The 27,568-nt window shown below is 52.0% G+C and overlaps 1 protein-coding gene and 1 long non-coding RNA gene across 4 annotated transcripts; one reads left to right on the plus strand and one right to left on the minus strand.

Moving 5' to 3' along the window:
- Positions 1 to 821: 821 nt before the first annotated feature.
- On the plus strand, positions 822 to 20,648 carry RMDN3 (regulator of microtubule dynamics 3). Its single transcript, XM_069016228.1, has 12 exons — positions 822 to 981; positions 1,958 to 2,159; positions 2,684 to 2,830; positions 6,642 to 6,900; positions 7,606 to 7,708; positions 8,515 to 8,575; positions 15,015 to 15,090; positions 15,869 to 15,946; positions 17,099 to 17,197; positions 17,763 to 17,816; positions 18,721 to 18,801; positions 19,407 to 20,648. The coding sequence occupies exons 1-12, from the start codon at positions 837 to 839 to the stop codon at positions 19,458 to 19,460; spliced, it is 1,359 nt and encodes a 452-aa protein (XP_068872329.1). The 5' UTR covers positions 822 to 836; the 3' UTR covers positions 19,461 to 20,648.
- Positions 20,649 to 20,740: 92 nt separating this feature from the next.
- On the minus strand, positions 20,741 to 27,254 carry LOC138111058 (uncharacterized). 3 transcript variants are annotated; one of them, XR_011151233.1, is made up of 5 exons: positions 26,832 to 27,254; positions 25,794 to 25,972; positions 25,501 to 25,652; positions 21,996 to 22,110; positions 20,741 to 21,402 (listed from the first exon to the last, which is right to left on the minus strand). It is a non-coding gene; the product is annotated as an uncharacterized lncRNA (long non-coding RNA). The 3 variants fall into 3 exon arrangements; XR_011151232.1 differs by having other exon boundaries at positions 25,501 to 25,972; XR_011151234.1 differs by lacking the exon at positions 26,832 to 27,254 and adding an exon at positions 26,076 to 26,236 and having other exon boundaries at positions 25,501 to 25,972.
- Between the last annotated feature and the right edge of the window lie 314 nt (positions 27,255 to 27,568).

Below are 27,568 nucleotides of genomic sequence, written 5' to 3' on the forward strand. Positions count from 1 at the left end.
GAACCGCTCACTGCATTTCCTGTCGAGGGGGGAATTCCAGCCCCAGAGGCTTGGGATGATTGTTTGGCCCTTCCTGTCTCCTTTCCCTATTCCACCTAGAATCCATTATCTCTTCCCAAGAACCCGCGGCTCCCACAACCAGCCCTGTGCCCTACTCCCTCACTGCACTAACCCCGTCCTGCTCAGCTCCCTTGGGCATCCCAAATTTCCATTCTTTGGGCACGTTTGTCCCTCTCTGCTGGAAGCTGACCCCCAAATCCAGCGGGGTTTCCTCCCACACCCCCCCCAGCCTGGGGGCGTTCTCTGCCAACCCCAAAAGGGTTCAAGGGAGGGAGCGCAGCACCAGCTCTCTCTGGGAACTCTTTCTCAGGAAAAGGCCTTGGATCCCACCTTGGATACGCGGGGGAGCACCCACAGAGCGTCGGGCTGTGCGGAGACACCCGGCCCGTCCCCCCACCCCCGGCTCAAGGTGTTGGCACCACAGGGGGACGGGGGCCGAGGTGACAGCAGGCGCGGAGCCCGCGGCCCTGCAGGGTCTTTCCCGCGGAATCCCGCGGACTCAGCGCCTGGGGGCGGGCGGTGACACCTGCGGAGGGTGGCCCAGGCCCAGGTGCGGGTGCCTGCGGGGCCATGGCCAGCTCCGCGTCCCTTTCCGTGCCACGCCCGGGGGCCACCACAGGCCGGGGGCCACCACAGGCCGTGGGCGTGGCCTCGGAGCCCCGCGCGCCGCTTACGTCACACGCCCAGAGACCCCCCCCCCCATCCCTTCTCCATTGTCGCCTCTCCGTTACGTCATCGCGGCGCGCCGCGGGCGGTGCCGCGCGCCCGGAGCGGCCATGGCGGTGCCGGTGGCGGAGCCGGCCCGGGCCGGGCCCCGGCTGGGGATAGCGCTGGGGCTGGCGGCGGGCGCCGGCATCGGCCTCGGGCTGCTCTGGGCCATGCGCCGCCGCTCCAAGGAGCCGGCGGGGCCGCCGCGCCACGGTACGAGCGGGATGGGGGGGGGGGGCGGGAAAGCCGGTTTGGGATGAGGGGAATGGGGCCGGGATATGCGCGGTGGGGCTGGAGCGGGGAGGAACTTGCGCAGAGTTGACGTTGGAATTGGGGTTGGAATAGGGGGAATGGAGCTGGAATGGAGGAAATGGAATGGGGTTGGAATAGGAAGAGCAGGGGGAAATGCGGTTAGAGAAGGAACAATGGGGTTGGAATGAGGGGAATGGGGGAAATGGGGCTGGAGTAGGGGAGAATAGGGATTGAATGCGGGGAATGGGATGGAATGGGGGAGTGGGGCTGGGACAGGGGGAAGTGAGGTTGGGGTGTTGAGCGTTTAGAAATGCTGATTCCGAGCCCTGAGCTGGCTGGGTTTCATCCACGCCTGTGCAAAACTTCGGGAATAGAAAGTGAAACCGTGTTGTTCACAGTGGTCATGGAATAGTGGGGTCCTGGAATGGGTCGGGTGGGAAGGGACCTCAAAGCCCATCCAGTGCCACTTCTGCCATGGGCAGGGACACCTTCCACTGTCCTGGGCTGCTCAAGCCCCAGTGTCCAGCCTGGCCTTGGGCACTGCCAGGGATCCAGGGGCAGCCACAGCTGCTCTGGGCACCCTGTGCCAGGGCCTCAGCACCCTCACAGGGAAGGATTCCTTCCCGACATCCCATCTAAATCTCCCCTTTTCTAGTTTGGAGCTATTCCTCCTTGTCCTGTCTCTCCAGGCCCTTGTAAAGAGTCCCTTTCCATCTTTCCTTCAGGCACTGGAAGGGGCAGTTGGGTCACCCCACTTCTCCAGGCTGAACAATCCCAATTCTCCCGGCCTTTCCCCACAGCAGAGCTGCTCCATCCCCCTGATCAGCTCGCTGTCCCTGTCAAGCCTCATATCCCCTGCTAACAGAACTGTGGCCACGTTTCCCTCATGGAATCCTGTCCTGCTTGGATCTAACCACCTCGTTGTGCTCTGGTGCAGCCCAGGCCGTGCCCGGAGCGCTGCTCCCAGCGGATGCAGGCGATGGAGCCGTGCCCAGCCCCCTGCTGAGGCAGGACGAGCAGCTGGAGCTGCTGGAGCGCCTGGACTTCGTGGTGAGGAACATCATGGAGCTGAGGAAGGAGGTGGAGGAGCTGCGGAACAGCCTCCAGCAGCTGGCGGTGGAGATCGTGGGGGAAGTCAGGTACTGCCCCTCTCTGCTGGGCTGGCACGGGAAAACAGCCACAGGATCCCCACAGGATCCCAGGATGCCTGGGCTGGAAGGGACCCACGGGCAGGGACACCTTCCACTAGCCCAGGTTGCTCCAAGCCCTGTCCAGGCTGTCCTGGAACACTCCAGGGATGGGGCAGCCACAGCTTCTCTGGGAGATCTATTGCAGCACCCTCACAGGGAAGGATTCATTCCCCATATCCAGCCTCAATTTCCCCCTTCCCGTCTGAAGCCGCTCTGTCCCTCCCGTTCCCGCTGAGGAGGCTGGATGAACATCACACCTGGGGGTTCTCCAGGGATTGTCCGTGGAGCAGGATTTGCTTCACCTGCAGAGCACAGCCTTAGCTCCGTTTGAGTGTGTACAAACAGCACGAAACCACCTGGTGAACTCCTTGGATATGGGGGGAGTTGGGTGGAGTCTGCTGGAGAGGAGAAGGAGAATAACAAATAATTTCACCAGCAAATATTTATTCCTCTCCCTTTTTCTTTCCCTCCAGGACCCACCTGGAAGAAACACAGCGAGTGACTCGCAGGAGGAAGTTCCCCTTCTCCCGGGAGAGAAGTGACTCCACAGGCTCCAGCTCCATCTATTTCACAGCCAGCTCAGGCAATGCCAACACAGATGATGGAGAGAGCGAAGGGGGGTAAGCTGAGCACTGGGACAGACCTTTTAGGGGATTTGGTGCCACATCTGGGTAGTTTAGAACATAAAAGAGGGAATTTTTTTCTCCTACAGCCTGTTTTAGTTTGCTTTTATTACACTAAGTGTGTTACTGCCAGGGCCAGACTGAGAGATCTGAAATGATCCTGGCTTTTAGAGAAAGGCAAATATACTTATTTTTAGGGTTTTTAAAGGAATAATTTGGTTAAGGAACCTTGCAGAAGGAAGGGAAGTACAAGTCCAGCCTGGCACTGGAGGGAGAGAGTTTAGAAATCAAATTTCCAGACAATATCTCAATCAATATATTAATAAATATTATGATTTTTCATACACACACATACATATGTGTATTTTAATGTGTATATAGATACACATAAATATAAATATATATAAATAAATCTATAAATATATGTTTTAGAGTATGTGGAGAACTTGAGAAAGTTAAAAATGTGTTAGCTAAATGTCCTCAATGCACTGAAATGTCTTCAGCGAGGATATTTCTTAGGAATTTCTCTCCCTGTGTCACACTGATCAGTCGTGTTAAGGTCTTAGGGTTTAAAATCTGGTGAAAATGGTCAGATCACCAAATCAGGGAATATCCTGAGGTGGAAGGGAGCCAGGAGGATCGTCCAAGTCCAGCTCCTGGCCCTGCACATGACAGAAAAGTTCTGTGTGGTGTAAGAACATCATCAAAAGTGCCAATATAGCTGCTGGTTTATACATGTTAGGTAACAAGTTCTCCTGCACACGTGGTTGCTGATATTCTGAGGAAATGCTGCTCTTTTGTGCCTGAATCTGACCACTTTTGTGGCTTTTGGGGTGTGGAAGTGTCCCAAAAACCAGGTGGTGCTGCCATATGCATTTTCCCAGAGAAGCTGGGGTGAAATGTCATTTAAAGAGGGATTTTATAGCAGTGGGAGCATTCCAGGGGGAATTTGGACAGCCAAACGACCTGGGAGCTGGTGCCAGCTGGCACTTGGCAGCAGGGATTTGTCCTCCCAGGACAAAGGACAGGGATCTCTGGCTGCCCTGAACTCGTGTTTATCTCTAACAACTGGAGCTGGTGAGGCAGCAGGGAGCTGCCGTGATCTCCTTGGGGTTGTAGAGCTTCATCCAGCTCAAGTGGGTGTTGGAATGCGAGGGGAATTAGGGAGGGAGTGATTCATGGTGGTGTAATAGGTAAGGAGGCTGCAGAGCAGATTTGAGAGCTGTGGAGTTGGTTCTGAAGGCAGGGCTTGGCTGTTTGGGTAACTCAGATGCACTGAGTCACCAGGGGGGACAGTGGCTTGTGAAAAACTGCTGGAAAAGGGGGTTTTGTCCACACATCCCAGCCCTGGCTGTCCTCAGATCTCAGGAAACTGTAAGCTGCAACAGAGGCTGACAGTTCAGAGTTACAGAAAAGGCACCTCCCAAGGGCACAGGGGGTGTATTTTGCTGCAAAAACTCAATAATTTATTGGGAATCCAGTGGTGGCTGGTGGAGTCCTTGCATTTTAATTACCATCTGTAATTAGCCGTAATGACCAGTGTGGGCATTGGTGGATTAGCAGCTCTCACCTGATTTAAAACCTGCATCTCAGGTGATGCCTCACTCTCAGAGGTGTCATAATATCAGTCTGGGCAGGAGCAGCTGCCTGTAGTGTGCAGCGTTGTCTGTTAGGGATGTCATTGTGCTTGAGAAGTAGCATTTTCGGGGGAGGAAATGCAAGTTTTGGAAAGAACTGCCGAAGCTTTGGAGCAGGTGCTGGGAGGAGGAACGAGCCTGTAGCTGACAGATGAATTTCAGCTGGGTGTCCCTCGCTGGCAGCTGAGTTCTTTCAGTGAGGGTCAGAACAAGGAGCCCCCATTTCAGCTTTATTTTGGGCCTGAGCAGCTTGTCCAGTTTCAGACACAATTCCCAAAATTCTCACAAGAGTTCTCAGGGGGTTTGTGCTGCTTAATTTCCCTGTGTGGCCTTGGCTTTTGGGCTTCGTCACCTCCTCTTTCCATGGGCTCTGTTTTCCTTCAGGATCGCCGTACTAAAGCATTCCAGAGCTTTCCATCATTGTAAAGGCAGGAAAACAGGCTGATAACACCTAAATCCCTTAATCTCCCTGAAAACTTTGGGTTTCTTGTCTTTTTGAACTGGCAGAATCTCGTAGGGGCTGGCTGGCAGAAAACAGGGTTGGTTTTCGATCTGAAGGACTGAAATCTTGGCAGCTGCCAGTAAAATGTTGGGGGTTAGGATGGGGAAATCAGGGAATCCGAGGAGTTGGTGTTTAATTACTGGAAATGAGGTGGTCTAGAGAACTAATAATGTCATTGATATTGAGAAAAGTAAATAAATGAGGGTTTTAATCCAAGCCAGAGCCGTGCCAGTGTCACCTACCCCTGTGTTGGTGCATTATCCATTAATTCAGTGTCATCTCCAGTGTGAGCTGACATCTTGCAGTGTGAGGCTGGTGCTTTATTTCTTGCCTTAAAATGTTTCAGGACAAAATGGTGGGGTTTTGAATGTCTGGCTGAGGGCTGGAGACGGTAGTAAGGGAGCAGAGAGGGGAATTGTTGAGAATTAGGGGTGGTTCTCAGGAGGCTTTGATAGCCAAACGTGTCTTGTTATCTGTGCGTGGGCAAAACCCTGTCACTGCCTCCTTTGGATAGGGGCTGTGGCCACATATCTGTGTCCCCAGACAAAGGCAGGGCCACAGGGCTGTACCTGGGAGGAGGAATGAGCACAGCTGGAAGTACCCCGTGCCCCCAGAGTGCAGGGAATTGAGTTCCAGCAGAACCGCCGAAGTTCTCTTGGGCAGTTATTGACTTAAATCAACAAAATCCCCACGTTCAAGTGCACATTTTGAGATGACTGGCTGATTTGTGCCTGTTCTGTAGCTGAGAGCTTGCAGGTAAAAGTGAGGGGCACAGAGAGTCATGTTTGAAAAGGAACCAGCTCTGTAAGTAGCCTCCCTCCTGCTGTGGTACCACTGCATAACGCTGGTGGTTTCAAATTCCCGGCTCAGGTGCTGAGGGAGCTCCATTTTCACCATTTTCAGGAGGTTTGATCTGAGCTTTACAGGATCACCGAGGTTGGGAGAGACCTCCAAAGTCATGGAGTCCCACCAGCACCTCCATAATCCCTCGTGTCCTGGTGTGTTTGACTGCTTCAGCTGCTGGTCATCCCCTGGGTTTTTGCACGTGTGGTGAATCCTTGCTGGATTCCTTGCTCGTGGGACATAGTCCTGGTGGCTTCCCAGCTGGCAGTGGGAAGAGACCATGTAGCATTTGATGTTCAGGGTGATGGGAGGTCTGAGGTGTTGCCAGTACAGCTGTTGTGCCTGAAATTCCCTGGAAAAGGCTAAACCCCTCAGGCTGCATTTTGCACAGGGGTTGTTGAAGTTCCCTTTTATCACCCATATATTTAACTGCATTGTCCTGGCTCGGGTTTTAGCTGGTTAATTCTCTTGTACTGAAGTTAGAAGGGCTGAGAGGGAGGAGCTGACAGGGTGTGCAGGGGAGGTGGGGACAGTTAAGAATCCTGGGATGGTTTGGGTGGGAAGGGGCCTTAAATCTCATCCAGAGATGAGATTGCCACCCCCTGGCTGGGCAGGGACACCTTCCACCTTTGACCAGGTTGCTCAAAACTGACTTGGGACTTAACTCTGTTGTCACCTTCATCCCTCAGCTTTCTGAGGGGGATATGAGAAATGAGACTGTTGGAGACGCTTGGGTTGTGCAGTGTCCTCTGGGATATGCTAAGATGCTCTTCCTCTCTGAGGAGCAGCTCCTCAAACTGCTCTGGTGATGTTTTTTCCCCCGAAGTTACACCACAGCCAACGCCGAGTCCGACTACGACCGGGAGTCGGAGCGGGAGAGCGAGGACGAAGTGAGCTGTGACACAGTGAGGACTGTGCGCAGGGATTCCCTGGATCTGGTCCCCGAGGATGAAAACCCTCTGGTCCTGGATTCCACACTGGAGGAGGGCCTGGAGCAGCTCCTGGAGCAGGCTGACCGCCTGCACAGCGGGGACGAGCGGGACAAGAGAGAGGGGTTCCAGCTGCTCCTCAACAACAAGCTGGCGGTAAAGGTGTCTTCTTGTATTTTCCAGCACCAGGGGAAGGTCAGCTTGGACATCAGGAGGAGTTTCTTCACTCAAAGTCCACCCTGTGCCCGGTCCCCACCTTGTCCCCAGCCCAGAGCACTGAGTGCCGCATCCAGGCCTTCCTTGGACACCTCCAGGGAGGGGACCCCAAACCTCCCTGGGCAGCCCCTTCCAATGGCTGACAGCCCTTTCCATGAGGAAATTCCTCCTTGATGTCCAACCTGAACCTGCCCTGGTGCAGCTTGAGGCCATTTCCTCCTGTCCTGTCCCTGTTCCCCGGGAGCTGCCCCCTCCTGTCAGGGAGTTGTGGAGAGCCAGAAGATCCCCCCGGAGCCTCCTTTTCTCCAGCTCCGTTCCCTCCCCGTGACACGCTCCAGCCCCTCCCTGCCTTTCCTGCCCTGGAACCCCAGAGCTGGGCACAGCACTGGAGGTGCCCCTGCGGTTCCCAGCCCGGGGGGACAGTCCCTGCCGTGCTCCCGTGGCCACACTGAGTTACAAACCCGCCCTCGCTTCCCTCCGCTGCGCTTCCGCTTCGGCTCCCTCGGAACCGGGGCATTTCAAGGCTCAGACAAATCCCTGCGTGGCTTCAGGTGCGGGTGCCCCGCTCAGCCCTTGTGCCTGGCTGCCCCTGCCCGTGGCAGGGCGGGCTCTGACGGGCCCTGCGGGGCGTTTGTGTTCCTGCAGTACGCGGGGCAGCACCAGTTCCTGTGGCGCCTGGCGCGGGCGCGCTGCGACATGTGGGAGCTGACGGAGGACGCGGACGAGAGGAGATCCTACGCCAGCGAGGGTGAGGAGTTCCCTGAATTCCCTGCTGGGCCAGAGGAGGGCTGGCACTCAGCTGTGCAGCCCCCCCCACCTGCCAGCGGGGCCGGGGATTTGTTGGTTTTCCCCAGAAGCTGGGCGCTTTGAACAAATTTTTTGTGTTTAAAAATCGTGCTTTGAAAGAGTAAAAATAGACGGAGACCTGCTTAAAGCTGGGGAAGTTGTTTCTCAAAGCTGTCATCCATTTCTCTGTGATACTAAAATCATAAAATAAATATAAAATAAACAAGCTTTGGCTGCAGCACACTGGGTTTTCCGTGTTGGCAGCACAGGCAGATATAAAAAAATATGTATTTTTAAATTTGCTTAGGGGAGTCTCTTTAATTTCATTCCCTCGTTCTTCTTTACCAACTCAAAGGTGTCTATGAGGTTTTGGGTGAGTCAGAATAGAACAAAAGTCATCTTTATTATGGTTAAGATGTGCAGCAAAAGATACTAATCTAAATAATTTCTGCCCTGTTTATTATGCACAGAAGTTAGTTAATACTATAGCTAATGCAATTATTCTCTTCTGGAAATCAATGGAGCCATTTAAACATGGAATTTTAAGTTCTATATTGTCCTTTTAGCCATCAATAGGTGCTTAGTTGTCAGCTTTTTGAGCCTGCCAGAGGATAAAATTATGTATGGGATGTTTTCAAGCCAAATGCATTGTCAAATTAACAAATATATGACTTTTACGCCATTATGTTACTCTGACACCATCAGAGCAAGAAACTGGGAGAGAAAGCAACTGAATTTCTTATCTCTGACTACTTTTTTGTTTTCCAGGGAAGGAAGAGCTGGAACTTGCCTTGCAGAAATGGGATCAAAGTGCTGAGTGCCACCAGTGGTAAGTGACTGTTCACTTCTTGCTTTTAAGAAGTGTAGGAAAAGGATTTGAAGGTTTTTGTGAGCTGAGCTGCAGTTAAAAAAAATGATAAATCCAAACCCTCCAAAAACTTCTTTGCTGTTACTTGCACTGTGCCACACTGGTGGTGGTTTTCCATAAAAAGCCACTTTTAACAGCTTTGCTTACTTGGTGTAAGGAATGACTTGACAGGCAGTAGGTTTGGTTGTGATGACAGGAATAAATTCAGTGTTTCTTATATTAATTTAATGATGAATTTCTCTCTGAAGGGTTCTGGAGGAAAAGCTCCCAAGTGGAGCTGCTTTGAGGCAAGAGGGGATGTGTTTGACTCCATCAGCCAGGCCTGGGAGTGTGGGCTTGGTGCTGTGCCAAATTCCCTATTTTCCTCTTAATTCTGGAGGAAGGAGAACCATCACTCTTATCAGACAGGCATTTAGAGTCGCCTGGAAGTGTGAATTTTTAACTGTCCTTTTTAAAAATGATCCCAGAAGAGAGTTTGTGGAGTGGCACAGATATTTGTGGAGATAAGGGAATGTGCTTTTCTGTTCCCCTGGGGAATTCCTCCGTGAGTGGTGTTTGTCAGCAGTTGTTCTGAAGGACTGGCAACGCTTAAATTAGAGTAAAAGGGATTTTTTTTTTCTTTTTAAATGACAATTATTGGGGGAACAGGTTGCTGAGTGTCTTTACCAACCAAGAGCTGTGCTCTTGCAATGAGCAAGTTTGTTTGAAGGATTGTTTTGAACTACTGGCACCTGAATAGATGCCTTTATCATCTTAGGCTGTATTTCAGCTGTTGGTGATGAATTACTGCTTTCCATTGAAGCTTTGACAGGAAGGAGGAATTTGGGGCCAGGAGAATCTCCAGCAGATTGTGGTGTTGAGCTCTGCCTGCTGGTTTCACATCTTCCAATGAATGGGGTTTAGTTGCCAGGGCGAATCTTAAACTTTGTATTTTACGAGGCCAGGTTCTACTCCAGTGTCCAAATATTGACAGTTTTGCCTTGTAATTCCAAGTTTGGGACAGTTCTTGGCTCCTCAGACCCCTTTTCCCAAACAGGGATAAGGCTCCTTCCTGCACAGCTACGTCTTGCTTCCAGTTCTGCAGGGCAGCTGGAGAAAGGAGGCAGCAGAGCAGCAGCATGTGGGAGGCGTGGGATTTCCTGGGAATGAAGATGTAACTCCCTTTATCAGCACACAGATTATTGTTTTCTGCTGCGAATAGAGCAGGAAATTATTCCCTTCCCAGCTCTGAGGTGGTCACAAGCTGGCTTAATTGCAGTCTTTCTTTATGCTAACTGAATTTACCCTGGGGAGAAAAAACAGTGGAAGCTTTAAAGGTTTTTTGGGGTGGATTTGATGCCTCAACTCTTGGGAGAAGTGACCAGAGAATGCTGTTCACATTTATTTAAATTACAGTTTTATTCTGTCATATTTCTCTCTAGTGACTAACTGCCTTGCTGAAGACCCTAATCCTTTATTATCTCCTGTCACAGGGGAATAATTTATTATCTCTCACCACCTATGTTGTCTTTCCAGTATTCTTCTCCCTCTTCCTAGTAGTTTTTCAGGCAAAAGTGGAGGAATTCAGTGCAGGACACAAGCTGTGGGAGTGGCATGGCTTTGTGCTGGTGTCATGGTCCTTTGCATTCTTCCTTCTACACAGAGCAGTCAACATCATTTTTCTCCTTCCCTCTGCATCCTAAATGGCCACTTCAATAGAAATATTCGAAATTAATATTATTATTATCCAGTTATTTTGCTGCCTCTCCACGCAGGCTATGTGAAGCCTGACGGTGCAGCTCTCCTGGGCTGCATTTTTTCTGTGTGAGTTTTCACACAGAAATCAAATTTCATGTTGATTTTCTGCTTTATCAGTTGCCTCTTAAAAAAGTTGGTGGATTCTTTCAGATGAAGTTGTGCTGTTTTTTTGTGCTTATTCGTTGCCTTCTGGTGCTTATTCATTGTCCTTTGTTCTTGTTATGTCCTCCTGCTGCCCAAATCAGTCCTGGTTTTTTGAGGTGCTGAGGAAGACAGGAGTACTTAGCCTACAGTTACAGCAAGGAAAGCTTTCTCCCCCGAGTGCCTCGTTGTTGTTCAGTCATCACTGACATTTTAAAGCAACAAAGAAAGAAGATAACTTTGGGGAAGGGAAGGATTTCTGCCGGGAGATCAGTTCTGGCTGCAGCTCCTTTGGGGGCTGCATGGTTGGGAGGATTTGGCAGCAGGAGGAAAAGTGGTTTCTCAGGAATGACAGGGAGAGCAGTAAATGTCTGGGGCTGTGTCTGGCCTGGCTTTGGGATCTGCCCAGACACAAAGGAGAGGCCTTTCCTGGCTCTGTTGTGGGATGTGGGACAGAGCTCTCACTGTCACTGCTGTTGGAAGCCGGCCGGTCCCGAGGGAGCCATCTCCAGGCGGAGCGGAGCGGGGATTTGGTCAGGGCTGCACAGACAAGCCAGCCTTGTGCAGAGGGGCTGACCTCTGCCCCTGCTGCCCCTGTGAGAGCTCCACTGAGGAACAGGAGCGTGGGAGTTGTGTTGGGCATTGAATGTGCCTGTTCGGTGCCTTAGGAGTAGACTTGTGTATGGGAAGGGGAGGGATTTACAGGGAATGATCTCAGAGCCTCTCTGCTCCTGACTTGCAGTTCCCTGGTTCTTACCTGGGATTTAGACACCAGAGTCATTCTCTGCTTTGATTGTCAAAGATCTCTGAGCAGGTAGAATTTATGTCCATTTAAACTGATTTCTCCATGAGCTGATTTCAGCTCTCAAGTAGGACAGAGCGAGCTCCTGTGGCTGTTCTTGCTTTTAGGGATGGATGGAGGGATGGATGGAGCATCAGTGGTTGCACAAACCTCTCAGAAATGAATTGAGAAACAACTGTGGCCTTTTAGAATTCCCAGCACATTCCCCATGGGTGTTTGCAGCTTTAGGGATCAGGAAAGCAGGGAGTGAGCTGTGGATTTGCCTTGGCTTCCATTCCTCTTGCTAAAAGTAATATTGGAAGTGCAACCAGAGGGATTTCAGGGAAATCTGAGGAAAGTGGTGCAGGTGCTGTGTCAGGAGTTGTAGTTTGAATTGGGCATCTTGCCCTGGAAATGAAGCGCTGCCGGCTGAAAGCCGTCGTTGTGGGAGGAATAATACGCTCCAGCCCCCTTGGAGTTTTCCTGTGTGTTATGGAGGAGTGGGATTGGGTTGGATGAGTCTCCAAAATGTGCCCTTTCTTCTGGAGAGTCTGGCAGTTCGGTGGAACATCTCGGTCACCAGCCCTTGGCAGTTCCGTGGGTACATCTGGCTGTCCGTGGGCAGATCCCGGATTTTTGAAAAGGCACAGCATTCCCAATACACCTGGGAGATGGATTCATTTAACACCTGGCAGTGCTTCAGGATTTAACTCTTGGTGCATCACTGCCCAGATCTGGCCAATCTTGAGCTGGATTCTGGATTTATGAGCCGAGCGTTTTCCGTTCCACAGGCGCATTAGACGGAATTTGCTGTCAGTGGGATATGGGGCAGCTCTAGGAATAGGTGTTAGGAGATAGTTCAGAATGTAGAGGAGGGAAAATAGCATGGAATTAGAGCTGTCTGAGTGCATGCCCCTGACTTGTCTGCCCTGGAAGGTGAATTTAGGCATGTGAACATCCAGAATACAGGAGCTCTCCCATATGGATGTTGGTGGGCTGTAAGGAAGGGGGGGAACATCAGCCTTCCCCACTTTTTCCTTCCATCTTGCCTCCCCTTGGAAAAGCTAAAGCTTTTTTTCCCAACCTCTTCATGATCAGCTGGTCATTAAATCCAGGTTGGGTTGCTGGGAGTTCTGCTGTGTCTCCCAAGGTACCAATTCCCAATTAAATTCTTACTTTAATTTTTGGTTGTTGCAGTCTAAATCCCTGCCTGCTAATTCCCTGTCCCCTTACTCAGGTGCAGAGACTCACCTACATCTACCCAGTGCACCTTCAGGAAGGTGAAAAACTGGGAATGCTCATAAAATATTGGGAAAACTGTCTTTGAAGTGGTTGAAAGAGAGAAGAGCTGTGTTTGGGCCGGCAGAGCACCCTGACTGTGGAGGGGAGGTCCTGCAGGCTCTGTATTCCATGGCAGAGTCCTGCTTCCAGGGAAGTCAGCGTGCAGAACCCAAACAGTCCTTCCCAGTCCTGAGCCTGGGGATTTAAGCTGGAAGAGGAGGCTCTCTCTGCTGGGGGTTCCTGCTTCCACAGAGTTTATTTCCTAAAAGATGGGGAAGTGCTGAGCTGAGATTCCTGTGGGAAGTGGTGTGTCAGCAGCTTAGTGAGGAGTCCGGCTGATTAATCCAGGGACATCCTAAGGAGAGCTTTGGATGGGTCTAAGCAGTGCTACACGGGGCACACACCGGTTACAGGGGATGAAAATCCACCAAAATCATGGTTTTGAATCTCTCCTGCTCCTGCTGCTCAGCCCTCCTGCACCTCCACAGTGCCTCTCATCCCGAGGCATTCCACAGAATGAGCTGGAATAAATGGCTCCAGCCTGCCAAGCTGAGCAAGCAGGGGAAGGAACAGCAGAAGGCAGAGCCTAAAATCCCAGAAATGCAGAGTTGTGGGTATGAAAATCCCCAAGAGTCCCATGGCCCTGAATGTGGGATCAGCAGAGCTGGGTTGGGAAGGATCATCTTTCCTGGGAATACAGGAAAAATCAGATCAGGCATCTCTTCCCATAAATATATATTTTTAGGTTATTTCATGGCACCAAAATGGGACTGAAATTTAATTTACTGCTGCTTTTATGGTTTTTTCATCAGCATTTCACCAGGCTGTTAAAAACTCCCTGGAATTTTTATTTTACATGAGACAACTGCGTGATTTATTGTCTCAGAATATTTTATCTCTTGATCTTAGAGAATAACCTTTTTATTGGCTTATATTTCTCAACCCCTGTCATGTTGTGGTTAGGGATGTGTAGTCCAGGCTGAGGTTTGTTGGGAAACAAATCCGAGAAGATCCTGAAAACACTTGTTCCATCATCTGCACTCAGCAGAGTGGGGCCGTGAGCTTTTCCAGCTGGCAGGAAAAGGCTTTTGTCCCATAACACACTGATCTGGTGATCCTTGCCATTACCATGACAAATAAGAATTTTAGAGCTGAGCCAGAGCTTCTCCACAAGAAAATTAACAAATCAAAGGAAGAGATTTAAGGCAAATTGGTAAATTATTCAGGAAATGCAGCATTGGAAATGGAGCAGTGAGGGGATCTGTGGGATTTTGTGACTCTGAGGAAGGTGTAATTGGAGATTTAAAGGTCTCCTGACAGATTCCTGCATATCTGCTGTGGTTAATCATCCCCACGGATGCTTTGGGATATTGATGTCGGTATCTGGCAGCGCTGGGGTGTGGGTGTAGGAAAAGGGATTTTATTTGCATCTTTCTGCTTTTCAGCTTTGATTTTTTGCAAGAAGGAGCCAAGTTATTCATTTGTCTGTCTGTTCCGCCTGATTTTTTTTGAGCCAAACTCAGAGAAGGGATGGAAGCGTCCTCTATTCCCAGCGGGATGAGAGAGGCCAAGCTTCCATCTGCATGTTCTGTCCCACTTGAGAGCTCTCTGAGTGGTTGTTTCTTGGGAAGTGATGCAGGGAGGGAGGCTTTGAGCCACTGGGCTGCAGGGAGGTGAGATGGGAGGGCGCAAATCCACGGGGAATTCAAATTAACCTCCTTGAATTCCACATCTGGTGCAATAACTGATTTTGCTGGGGCCTTGCTTCTCAGGCTCACAAGTCACAGTCTCTTGCTGGACAAAACGAAATGGCTTTGCACTTTCAGCACTGACCTTGTGTTACTCTGTTTCCCAGCTGCAGGATGTAGGTAGGTGTTCCCAGTATTTCCCTGGAAGCAGAGCTGGGCTGCTGCACGAGGAGGTCGCAGTGCCCCGTAGTTCCTTAGGGCTGCTCCTGGTCTGCCTCTTGCTGCAGTAGCTTCAGTGTGCGCTGCTCTGTGTTCTGTCACGGTTTTCCCTGCTCAGAGAGGCAGTTCTGGGTGTGGAAGTGTGCTGCTCCTGGTTTTTAGCCATCAGTGCAGCGAGTTGGTGCGTCACACCCAGCCCCTCCCGCTGCCTCCTGCTTCGAGCTCATTCCTTCCTGGGTGCTGCATTTTGCTGCTTATGTCTCTTCCCTGGGAGGGATGGGCTGTGTTCCTTGTTTTCCCCACTAAGGTGTGAAGCTTTACCACACTTCACAGAATCCTGGGATGGGTTGGGTTGGAAGGGGCCTTAAAGCTCATCCCGTTCCATCCCTGACATGGGCAGGGGCACCTTCCACTGTGCCAGGCTGCTCCAAGCTCCCTTCAGCTTGTCTTTGAGCACTTGTAGGTCTTCCTTCTGCAGCCATGGATAGCAGGTAAATGTGGATTAAATGTGGATTTAATCCCAGCTGGCTCATGCAGGTGTCTCCCCATGCAGGTTCGCCATCCTGTGTGGGCAGCTGTCGGAACACGAGAGCATTCCCAAGCGCATCCAGGCCGGATATGTTTTCAAGGTGAGTGGCCAGGAGGTGCTGGGCTTTGTGTGGGTATCAAACAACACTTACTTCTGCAGCAGGAAATTGGGAAAATTAACTCCAGTTCTTCCTAGGGAAGCAGTAGATCTCAGAGATGCTGTGAGTTTGGGGTGAGGAAGCTGATTCCAGCTGTGCCTTTTGGGAGTGCCCGGGCTGGCTCTGCCACTTTACACACTGTAACTGCAGGCAAAAAAAGAAATCTTGCAAATGAATTTAGGTAAAGCATGAGACTGAGAGCTTGAAACGTGGAATTATGACGGGGTGATAAGCTACAGCTCCAGCTTGTCTCCTGTAAGTGCCTGTGAGCAACCCACACCCTCCCGGGAGCAGTCGCTGCTCAAAGGATTTCATTTGCCTGAGATCCCTGATTTTTATTCCTGTTATTATTACTGTTATTACGATGCCTTGTGGGTGTTCCAAGGGAAAAGATGCACGTGGAACAGGCCACAGCTAATTGCTTCCCCATCAGCCTTTGACATGACCAGTGAGGTGGTTATGGCACAGCTCTGGAGTGGGAATAAAATGCAGGGCAGCTTCTTGTGTGTGTAATAACTCCTGTCGCTGAGGCTGGAGGAGTGCTGCTGTTCCTTGCTCACTGAATCCACTCTAAGAAAATTTGGGATCTCTAGCTGTAATTTTACAGATTGTGACACTTAAGTTGTGGATTTCTTCCTTTCCTCTTTCCCCACCTGCTCTCGTGGGTATTTTATTTGCTTCTGACAAAGGTGTGATGAGTGCTGGTGATGCTTTCCCACAGGAACACATCGATAAAGCCATTGCCCTGAAGCCACAGGACCCACAGCTCTACTATCTCCTGGGCAGGTGGTGTTACCAGGTAACAGAGCTCATCATCACCTCCTGGGCAGGCCTCTGAGGCATTCACAGCTCCAGCCTTGGGTTTTTAGACACTGCTGGTGGCATGGGAGGTGAAATGGCAAAGGTTGGGTTAGGAAAAGCCCGAGCTGCAAACTCCTGTCCTGTTCCCAGTGCTTTGCTCTGTAAAAACAGCCTTCCTTCCATCTCTGAGCACACAGGGATGTGGTCAAGGCCATTTGAGGAGCTTCTGCTCGTGGTACTGGTGTGGGATGTGCCGTGTGTGTCCCCTCTGCCCCTGCCACACGGAGCTGGGAGCAGTGTGACAGCTGCTTTAGGGAAAAGCTTGGAGTCAGATGCCATAAATCAGATTTAGAGCCTAAAAAAGGGAATGAGAGTCTGCAGTTGCTGTTCCATTTGTGCCATTGGAAAGCACTTTGTCGGGAATGGAGCCACGGTACAGAGGTTGTAGCTGGGATAATTGACAGTGGGAATTGCAGAGCAGCCCTGAGCTGAACTGCTGGGAGCTCCTGGCTCTTTTCCTGTGTGGAGAAGGAGCCTTCCTTCATGCTGAGCCTGGAGCTGCTGAGGCCATGGAATAAAACCATGGATGGAGAGGTGTGGTAGTGCTTCATCTAGTCTGCCTTGTCAGGATTACACAGGGTTAAACAAGGTGTTGTCAGAGGGACGTGGAGGAGTCCCCATCCCTGGAGGTGTCCAAGGAACGCCCAGACATGGCACTGAGTGCTCTGGGCTGGGTCACAAGGTGGGGGCTGGGCACAGCTTGGCCTCCATGGGCTGGGAGGGCTTTCCCAGCCTAAATGATGCCATGATTATCCGGCTGGGAAGGCTTCAGCTTGCCTCTCCCGAGGAATCTTAGGGTGAGGGAGCAGGTTCTTGTGGAAGGTTTAGGCTGGGAGAAGTGAGGACACAGCTGGGGACCGGTGTGGCTGCAGCATGGCAGGTTGGGATTTGGGACCATCCAAATCCCAGATGTGTGGAACTGCAAAAGCTGACTCGGGACAATGGGGTTGAATTCTGTGGCTGGATTTGGATACTCCATCGGAATATTCCGACTCTGCCGAGGGGTTTGGCTTCCTCCCGGGGGCTGGGCAGGCCGCTGTTCCCTGCTGCTGTCGGGCGGGTGGGCCAGGTTGCCCTTTCCCCTCTGCAGGTTGCCCACCTGGGCTGGCTGGAGAAGAGGACGGTGTCGGCGCTGTTCGAGGCCCCGCCCACGGCCACGGTGCAGGACGCGCTGCAGAACTTCCTGCGGGTGAGGGAGCCTGGGAATCCGCCGGGAAGGGCCATCGCTGACCCGCACAGCTGCCAGCGTGGGGGTGGCTGCTTGGATCCCTCCCTGCTGCCTCCCTGTGGCTTGGGACCTGTGCAGGGAAAGCTGCAGAGAGGGAAAGTCGTGAAGCATCCCATTCCAAGAATGGGATGTTGAAGGTGTCAGAGCCCAAAGTGTTGGGGATCGGTTTGGGGATTGGTTTTCCTTTCCGAAGCTGCACAGCAATTCCCTGCTCGGTACTGGATATGTCTGGGCTGTGCCTTAGGGTCTGGGAATGCTCGTGGAGGTACATCCTGTCATTTTAATTCCTCTCCGAGTATTTTCCTTCAGCCTGGCTGACTTTTCCATTTCCAGCTTTTCCAGACAACTGCTTGAAGGTTTCAGGGCCACAGTGCTTTGTGTATTTATGCTTTATGCTCCCTCCTGCCATTTTTTTTTTTTTTTTTTTACTTGAAGAGCTGCAGGAAGCCTGATGTAAGAGTTAACTGTGTCCTTGCATATCCTAATGTCTGCTCTTCCCTGTCACACTCTCCCTCTGTTCCTGTAGGTCGAGGAGCTGAGCCCTGGATTTTCCAAAGCAGGAAGAGTTTACATTGCCAAGGTAACCACTCACTCCTTGTTTGTTCAGAGGGTAAGAAACACTTGTATTAAAAGTCACCTTTGGCTGTGAAGTGCTGACCAGGTGGAAAATACTCCATGCAAGAGCAAGATTTTATAGGATGATAATATTTCCATTTATTTTTTAAATCTTTTTAGGCCAAATCACCTTGTGCAGAGGCTTTTGAATTCAGGTTTTTAACAGATGAAATTCTGTATGAAGCAGGAATGGTGACTGGGCAGCCATGGGCTGGGATTTAATCCTTCCCCACCACGACTTCTGTGGTGATACAGCCAGAGAATCATGGGGAGATGTAAGGGATAAAGTATTTCTCTTTCCCTGTGCAGATGGGGAGTCTTGAGCCCTCTTGCTGAGGGGTTTTTAGCACCCACTTCCTTTTCCTGGGTGTATTTCATGGTCTCCAGATACCTCCAAGACTCTCTGGGCACCCAAAGTCTTCCTGTTTCCTGCTGCTGGTCCCGTGGAGAATATTTCAGACCTATTTCAGGACCCTGAGACTCCTGTAAATATTATTTATTACATTTTTAACAGCCTGGGGAACAATGTGCTCCCAGGAGAGAGGTTTTCTGGAGACAGTGGTGGGAGGAAGAGGGGAAATAGCAACTGGAAATCAAAGTAGAGCTTTGAAAAGGGTGAAAGCCACGGGGACACCTTGAAATGTCCAAGCAAAACCCAATCTCCTTGCCCAAAATGAAAGGGAGTCAAATATATTTGATATTCCAAGATCTGGTGGTGCCTCTGAGGCCCTGTGAATGAGGGATGCTGCAGGGAATGCCGGTGCCAAGGGTTAAGAGGCAGAAACAGCTCATTTAGCAGTTGCCCAGTTACATTTGCTGCCTGATTTTTCCCCTTCAACCCTTCTCCCGTTCTGCTTTTCCCTTCCCAGTGCTACAGGGACCTCGGGAACACCTCGGCGGCGGTGCTGTGGATGAACCTCGCCTCGGAGCTGCCAGGGAGCACCAAAGAGGTAACACTCAGCAGGGACCCTGGCATGGGCAGAGGGCAGACAGGGACTCTGCCCCTCTGCTCCACACCAGTGAGATCCCAGCTGGATCCCTGCATCCAGCTCAGGGGAGGACATGGAGCAAATCCAGAGGAGGGACAAGTTGGCTGGAGGGAGGCAGCACCTCTGCCACGAGGGAAGGCTGAGAGAACTGGGATTGTTCCAGTCACAGGAAAGATGGAGAGAGACAATTTAGAAGGCTCTGGAATGACAGGAAAAGGGGAAATGGCTTCAAACTGAAAGAGATTGTGCTTGGATCAGGTATGAGGAGGAAATTCCTCCCTGGGAGGGTGGGCAGGCCCTGGCACAGGGTGCCCAGAGCAGCAGCTGTGGCTGCCCCTGCAAGTGTCCAAGGCCAGGCTGGACAAGCCTTGGAGCAACCTGGGATAGTGGAAGGGGTCCCTGCCCAGGAACTGGATGGGTTTTAAGGTCCTTCCAACCCAAACCATTCCAGGATTCCGTGATACGCTTAAAAAATGATTTGGGGTTGGAGAAAAAGAAGGGAAATGATGCTTTTTATTTGTTTCAGTTGAGCTGTACATTTATGTTTTCCCTTTTTGCATTTCCAGGATGCAGAAAGCGAGAAGGAACTTGAGGAGATGCGCTCGGTCTGGGAGGAATAATTTTGGAAAAACTCATCCCCCTGGATACTGCAGAGACAGTAAAATTCCAAATGGATTTCATGATCCTGACAATTCTGAGTGCACTTCAGGGATAAGCCACAAGAATTTATAGGAAAACACACCCAGCAGTACATCCAGGAAAACATCTTGGAAGTGATGGGATAAAATTGTGCTTTATTTTCCTTTGTAGAGCACTGCATGTGTTTGATTTTAGGATCCCTAAAACTGTTGCATTCCTAAAAACGGGGGGATATGTGGGGGTTTATAGGTAGAGTTTGTGATATAAAAATATTTGTGGTTATATATATATATATGGCAGATATTTGTGAGTTAGATAGTGATATAAATATGTATAATACATATTTTTATATATGTGTGTATAAATATATATGTATATTTATTTATATATTATATATATATATATGCACATATATATTTTATATCACACTCTGCCTGTGTGAAATCCTTGCTGGTGAGCTCCCAGTTTATTCCTGAGGAAAACTTGAGCCAAATTTTTTTCCAGTTTATTCGTATTCTCTTTTCCTTAGTAATTAATTGAATCAGTTGGAATAACTGATAAATGCCTTTTGTAGATGTCTAGGAGGGATCATTTCCAAGCAGGACAAAGGAGCTTTCCTGCACAATCCAGAGTGGATTTTAACAGGTTCATTAGTTAAAGAAGTAAGGAACAGGATTTTAAACTTCAGGATTTCTTCCCAGTGATGCTTCTGTCTTCACTCACACGAGGCTGAAAACTTCTGTCCCTCCAAACTGTGCTGCTGTGGTTTAGCTGAGTAGCTACTGATCAAGGACCAGGATAGAGGAGCAGGAATATCTTGTGGCAAAGCTGATGCTTCCCTGTGATGATCTTCTGCCACTGACCAGATTTATTCTTTTTGAATTAATTGTGTCCTGGACTAATGAGGCAACGCCGAGGAGGTGAAGCTGACGACTGACATTCCTCTTGCAGCTCCTGGGGACCAAACAGGGAATTGTGCTGGACGCTAACACAGCTGGGGAAGGAAAACCTGTGTTGTGGAATTCCCCAAGTATTTATCAAAGCTTTGTTGATATCCCTTAAAATTCCAATGGCAGCTACTGAACACTAATTCCTGAATGTCTGTTTTATGCTCGGGTGGTTGTGAGGGGTAGAGCGAGGAGTGTGAGAGTAAAACATTCCTTCAATCACCTTTTTGGTCCCTTGCACTTGCGTTTGTTACTTCCTGAAAATAGCACTGAAGGGGAAAAGTGCAGCAGACTCCAGTGGAAAAACTTCCTGGATTGCAGGTTTGGATGCTGCAGGGTTGGGTGACGGGCTCAGGGCTGGCACTGGCCCTGGCACAGATGTGGGGGAGGTTTGGGAGCAATGGGAGGAAAATGAGGGATGGTGCTGGATGGAGTGATGGGCCTGTACTCGTGCCAGTGCAGATGTGGCCTTTGGCACCTTGTCAGGAATGTGGCAGCAGCCCCAGGAGCAGGCTGGAGGTGAGACCTGGGGCTGTGTTTGAGCCTGACCAGCTCAGCTCAGTGTTTACCTGTGGGGGGAGCTTGGCCCCCCACGCTGAGTTGAAGCGGGATCAGAGTGACAGATGCTGCATTTTGGGCACCCTGAGAGTTTCTCTTCCCCCTGGAGCTTTCCTGCAGGGATGGGGCAGGGCAGGGAGCAGAATTAACCCTGCACCTCCCGTGGGCACTGCTGGCCTTTGTCTCTCTGTTGTGCCATCAGCCTGGGGGAATTTGCTGCTGCCGCTGCCACCCCACCTGGGGGCTGCGTGCTCCTGGCAGCCCTTCCCAGCCCCACACCTGAGCTCCAGCGGTGCCTCCGGGCTGTGTTGGGAGCGTTTGCTGGGAATGGGCCTCATCCCTGGAGTATCCTTTCCTTCCAGAGTGGATGGACAGAGCTGCTGGGCTTGTCAGCTTCAGAGTTTGATTGCAAAAGTCACTGCAGGGAAGAATGACAAGGAGGTTTGTCAGAGTGGTGCTGTCAGACCCCACCTGCCAGTCTGTGCTTTGGGTTGGAGGTTGTTGTGTATTGGCCCTGCAGGCAAGGAATGTCCCCTTCCCACCTCAGCCCAGCAGATCCCAAGGGCTCTTCCTGGAGTACTGATTCTTTGCTTCCTTTTGGGATAACTTAATCTCCACCCTTCCATGAGCAATTCCTTGGCTTCTCCTGGAGAAAACCCCACGGCAGAGGCAGTCTGCAAAGGAGCCCAGAGCTGTGCTTGGAGCAGAGAGTGCTGAGAGCTGCGGGTGCCTCTGCTGCCCCAGGCTGGCAATATCCCCATGGAACAGACTGGGCAAATGGCATTAGAGGGAGCACAATCCCTTCAGGGAAGGGGTTTTCTCCTGTGCAGATCAGGCACAGGGCAGGAAGGGAACTTTGGAAATCAGCTGCTTTCCCCCAGAAAGCATCACTCACATCAGCATGGATGACATGACCTGTGCCCACCGCTCACCATGCACCCAGCCAGAATCAAGAGCAAAGGTTGGTTTGGGTGTGAGCACTTGAAATAACTTGGAAAGAGAAGAAATCACCTTTTGCTGCTTCTTTCTTTCTTGCAGATGCTGGGATTGCCTTTGTGGACATGTGCTGAGCTCTGGAACTGTCAGGCCTTAACAGCTGTGAGTCTGTGTTCTTCTCAGTGGGGAACTGGAAATAATTATTAATTAATTAATTGCAGAAATGTTTTCTGAACCTTTCCCCTTTCCTGGTAGAGATCTTCTCTTTCTGCCTCTGAATTTACAGCTGTTCCCTGGTGTCATTGGCCCTGCCTGAATTCCTTGCAGCTCCTCACTGGGAAAACCTGGGATAACTTAGAGGGGACAGAGGAGACAGTTTCAGCTGAAAACCTGGGGTGGCTGAGAGGGGACACAAGAATTGTTTGTGTAGGAAAATGGGAGGGGATGTCGAGGGGAGAGAGGTGGCATTTTTGAGGGAAAAGCTGAGGTGATGTTTAGGGGAGAGATCACTCATTTTGGGGGCAGAAAAGAGTTAATATTTTACAGGAAGGAAAATTTGGGGGGTAAAACTTGATGCAATCTGTAGGGGACAGAATGAATATTTTGGAGTAAAAATGAGGTACTCAGTAGTAGACAAGTAAGGAAAATTTTGGAGGCAAAGCTTGACAAAATCTCAAGAGTAGAGAATGAACACTTTGAGGGAAAAATGAGGTGATGAGTACTGAGCATGTGGGGAAAATTTGGGGGCTAAATCTGAGCTAATCTCTAGGGGAGAGCATGAACACACTGAGGTAACATGAGGGAAGCAGTTGGGGGCAGGTAGGGAAATGTGTGTAAAAATAACATTAAATAATCTGTAGAAAGCCCATTTTGAGGTAAAAATGAGGTAATCAGTAGTAGATGGAAAACTTTGGGGGTAAATCTTGATAGAAGCTACATGGTAGAAAGTAAATAAATATTGAAGGAAGAATGAGGGAATCAGTAGTGGACAGGTAGGGGAATTTTGGGGGGTAAAACTTGAAATAATCTAAATGTTGAGAATGAGTATTTTGAGGTAAAAATGAGGTAATAAGTTGTGGACAGTTAAGGAAAATGTTGGGGGTTAAACTTGAGGTAATCTCTAGGGAGAGTGTGACCACTGACATAAACTGAGGCAGTCAATGGGGCGAGGCAAGGAAATTTGGGGTGTAAAACTTGGGAAGATCTGTAGGGCAGAGAATGAACATATTGAGGAAGCAATGAGGTGACCAGTAGCCAACAATAGGTAGAATTTAGGGGGCAAACCCTGAGGTAATTATGTAGGAACAGGAAGTGTTTTTGAGAAAAAATCGGACCTAATTTGTAGGGGACAGAACTAATATTTTGGGGATAAGACAGACAGAACCTGCGTGGTTTTGGTTTTACAATCTAGTCAGTGTACAGGGGACAAAATAGACATTTTGGTCATAAAATCCGAGTTCATCTGTAGAAGAAAGAACTCCTATTTTGAGGTAAAGAGGAGGTGATCAGAATTGGGCAGGTAGGGAAAATTGAGGGGGTAAAATGTGAGGTCATCTCTAGGAGAGAGCAGGAGCATCCTGAGGTAAACTGAGGGAATTGCTGTGGACAGGTGAGTAAATCTGGGGGGTAAAACTCGAGGGAATCTCCATGGTAGAAAAGGAGTATTTGGAGGTAAAAATGAAGTACTCAGTGGTGGAGAGATACAGAAAATTTTGGGGGTAAAATGTGATGTGATCTGTAGCAGAGAGAATGCACTTGATGGGGTAAACTGAGGTAATCACTTATGGCCAGGTAGGGAAATTCTGGGGGGTAAAAATTGAAAGAGTCTATAGGGTAAAGAATGAGAATATTGAGGTGGAAATGAGGAAAGAGGTAGTGGACAGGTGGGGAAAGTTTTGGGGGCAAATCTTGTGGTAATCTCCAGAGCAGAGAAAGAATGCTTCCCTGTAAAAAATGAGGAACTCAGAAGGAGACAGATGGGGAAATTTTGGGGGTAAAGTCTCAGGTCATCTCAAGGTGAGGGAAGGACTATTTGGAGGTAAACTCAGGACTCACTGTGTCCTCCTTCCTTGGCAGCAGCTGGCAGGGAAGGGAGAAGAGGCCTCGGGCTGGAGAGGGGCAGGAGAAAGGCACTGTGGGCAAAGGGACCTCCCTGGCATCCCCAGGGCACCTGTGGGGAACAGAGTGGACACTTTGGGAGCAAAGGGAGGTGAGTGGATTGTCCCTTTGGGGGATGCTGGGATTTAGATCATTCCATCCATTTGCCTGCTGACATTTCCCAGCCCAGGGGCTTTGGCTGCCAGGGCAGCACAAAGATTTTTCCCTGTGTGGTGCCCAGATTTGGGGTTTGGCTTTGCTAGTTCACATGAATTCTACCCAAAGCCCTGAATTCCCACTGGAATAGCCTCCCAGTGCCTCCTGGAGCATGGATATTCCCATGCAGAGCTGCCTATTTAACAGCAGGTGTGTCAGGAAGCAGCAGAGCTTCCAGGGAAGCTCACCAGAGTCGGGACAAGGACAGGTTCATGCTCCACAGAATTTGCTGTTTGTAACCCTCATCCCCCAGCCCCCCCAATGTCCCTGGGGGGCACCTGGCAGAGTTCCCTGGAATTCAGCTGCCTGCACCCCCCAAGCTCGGGCTCCAGGTGATATTTGAAAGCAGGAGAAGGCGCTGGCCGGACGCGCTCCCAGCCCGTGCTGAGGCAGCCCCTGTGCCCCCGGGAGGACTTCTCTCCCTGCAGGAGCTGATTTCATTGCAGAGCCTCAGGAGTGGCCTCTGGAAGTTCTTTTCCCTCAGGAAAGGGATGCACATCCCTGCCTTCAGGGCACCTGCAGTGTGAGCCACCTGGGAAAGCTTTCCATCAGCTGTGCAGCTCCAGCTGGCTCCCCAAAAACTCCCAACTCAATCCAAAGAGATTTCTCTGCCTCTGACCTTTCATTTGAAGGCATCTCTGAGGGCATTGCTTGGCATTTCATTGCTGTGGGGGAAGCTTGCCTTGGCTTTAACGCTGCTGAGGGATGATGTCCTCAGGCTGGAAGGGAAGGCATTTTGGGTGGCTGGGACATAGCTGGCAGGTGTGTGGGAGGTCGGCAGCGGGAATTGCTGTCTGAGCCCCTCTGCAAACAGCCCGTGCCGACATTCCCCGGTGCCAGCTGTTCCTTGGGGTATTTTTGGGGTGTCAGTGGGGTCTGTCGGGGCTGAAGCATCTCCGGGTGCCTGTTCAGAGCAGCCCCTGGCCGAGGGGCCGTGGGCAGCCCTTTATCCATGTCCATCCCAGCGCTGCCCGGGCAGCCCAGTGCCCGTTCCCAGGATGTGTGTTTGGCACGCTGTATGCCACGGGCAGGACACTGCAGGCACAGCTCCTCTCTGCAAATCCAAAGCACAAGAGCTGCTCCTTCCCTTCCTGGGGCTCCCGGCCTTCTCCCTGCCCCCATTCCCTGCCAGCTGGGACACACAGAAGGAGCACCAAGGAACACTCCTGGCAGTGAGCAGGAGTCACTGAGAGCTCTGTGCAGCTCTGGGCCACAAAAGCTGCCCCGGCCTCAGGAGCCACTGTGATTTTGGGTTGTGAACACTCACCTGTGGGAAACACCCCTCTGCAGGCAGGAGCAGCTCTGACACTCTCCAGAAGATCTTTGGCCATGGAGCAAGTGAACCTTCAGGACTTGCCTTGCTCATTTCTCCCTGGAAAGGGACCTGGAACCAGCACCTTCATAGCTGTTGGGTAAATCCTGGAAAGGACAGGAAATCAGGGTTATGGGAAGAGTTTTGTGCTGCCACACAACTGATCACCTGTGTTGTTTCATGATCAGCGGCTGGGGTGTAAAGCAGCATTAACATAAAAGAAGGAGCTGTATTTGCAAAGGAATTACCTTGCTGGCACTTGGCATTCCCATCCCACAAAGGACATTGCCAGGAGCTGAGATTGGCTTGGTTGGAGCAGGGTGCTGAGAATGCCCAGGTGTGGGTTCAACCCCCAGATGAGCCATTCACATAAGGGTTCGACTTGGTGCTCCTTGTGTATCCCTTGCCACTCAGGATCTCCTGTGCTCTGGAAATAAACAGTTTCCACTGGATTTTAAACCCAGAGGTTTTTGCATTGGAGCGTGCAAGCCCCAGAGAAAGCGGGGGGGAGGAAGGAGAGCATCAGGTACCGGCTGAGCGGCCCGAGCGGCACCGAGCCCCGGCCGCAGAGCGGGCGCAGTCAGAGCAGGAGCGGCAGCAGCGGACTCGGCGCCAGCGCCCGGCCCGGGGGAGCGGCTCCTCCCGGCCGCGGCGCTGCAGCCGCGCTCGCTGGGCGGGGGCGCGGCGGGCGGGAGGCCCCCGGGGGAGCGGCCCCGGGGCGGGGGGAGGCGGGCGCTGCTCTGCGCAGGGGGTGCGGCGGCCTCGGCAGCGCCGGGGCCGGGGGAGCTGCGCGTCCCCGCGGGGGCTGCGGGCGGGCCCGGGCCGGGAGCGCCGCCGCTCCGGTTCCGCCCCACGGGGCGGGCGGCGCTGCGGGAGCGGCGGCCTCTGGGGGTGCCGGGGCCAGCACGGGCGGTCCCCGCGCCCCGCCCGCTTCCAGCCGCGATCCAGCGCCTGCTCCGGGGAAGCGCCGCCCGCCCGGCGGGCCCGGCACCGGCACGGCCCCGGCTCCCCGCGGCGGGACCGTACCCGGAGCGCCGGCGGGACCCCAGCCCCGCGCTGGCCGCAGCCGGAGCGGCAGCGCCGGGCTCGGCCCCAGCGCCAATCCCGGAGCGGTTCTTCGCACCCGCGGCGATCCCGGTCCCTAATGCCATCCCCAATTCCACCTCAGTTCTCCGGCCCCGGGAGCTACACCCCGCCCGCCGAGGGACAAGCGGCTCGGCCCGGGACCCCCAGCAGACACCGACAGGACCCGAACCCGAATCCCCGGGCCCGGGCCCCGGTCCCACCTCAGCGCCTCGGGCTCGGCGCAGCGCCGGGAGCAGCCCCCGGTGCCGGGCTCCGCTCAGCGCTCCGAACGACGGTCCCGCCGCAGCCCGGGACGAGCAGAATGAGCATCCAGCGCACAAAGCGGAGCGGGCGCGGATCCGCCGGCATTTACGGGCGCGGGCGGGGCGGGGCGGGGCCGGCACAGGTGTGAAGGGCGGGGTCCGCACAGGTGCGCGGGGCCCCAGAGCGGCTGCGCGGGGCGGGGCCGAGGGGATTTAAGCCTCGGGAATCGGCCCCGCCGCCATTTGCGCGCTCGGTGCTCGGTGGGAGAGGTTGCGGCCGGACCGGGCTCTATATCTCTGTCTCTCTATCTCTATTATTTCTTTTCCTTTATATTTGTGTTTACTTCTCTTCCTCTAACCCTCTCCGTTCTTCCCCCTCTGCCTCCCCTCCCCCACCCCCTACACCCCCCCCCCCCAACCCCCCCCCCCCTCTCCCCCCTAGCCCTCCCCTCCCTCCCCCCCGGCCCGGTCCCCCCCATCCCCCTTCCCTGTCCCCCTACACACCCCAATCCTGCCCTACCCCCCCAGCCTCTCTCTCCTTCTCCACCGTTCCTTCCCCCTCATCCCGGGTCCCCCCTGCCCCCTCACCCTGCTCCCCTTCCCCTCCCAATTCCCCCCACCTGCCCTCAATCCTCCCCCTCCGTCCCCCACCCTTCCTTCCCTCTCCACCTCCCCGTGTTCCTCTTCCCTCTTTC

This window comes from Aphelocoma coerulescens, chromosome 5 (assembly GCF_041296385.1).
Source record: "Aphelocoma coerulescens isolate FSJ_1873_10779 chromosome 5, UR_Acoe_1.0, whole genome shotgun sequence".
Taxonomy (NCBI): domain Eukaryota; kingdom Metazoa; phylum Chordata; class Aves; order Passeriformes; family Corvidae; genus Aphelocoma; species Aphelocoma coerulescens.

What these genes read in the sequence shown, in the direction of transcription:
- RMDN3 (XM_069016228.1), top strand. Translation starts at nt 837, where the DNA reads ATGGCGGTGCCGGTGGCGGAGCCGGCCCGGGCCGGGCCCCGGCTGGGG. An exon ending in GAGATCGTGGGGGAAGTCAG is followed by an intron (nt 2,160 to 2,683) that starts GTACTGCCCCTC and finishes CTTTCCCTCCAG; the next exon opens with GACCCACCTGGAAGAAACAC. An exon ending in CGCTGCAGAACTTCCTGCGG is followed by an intron (nt 17,198 to 17,762) that starts GTGAGGGAGCCT and finishes CTGTTCCTGTAG; the next exon opens with GTCGAGGAGCTGAGCCCTGG.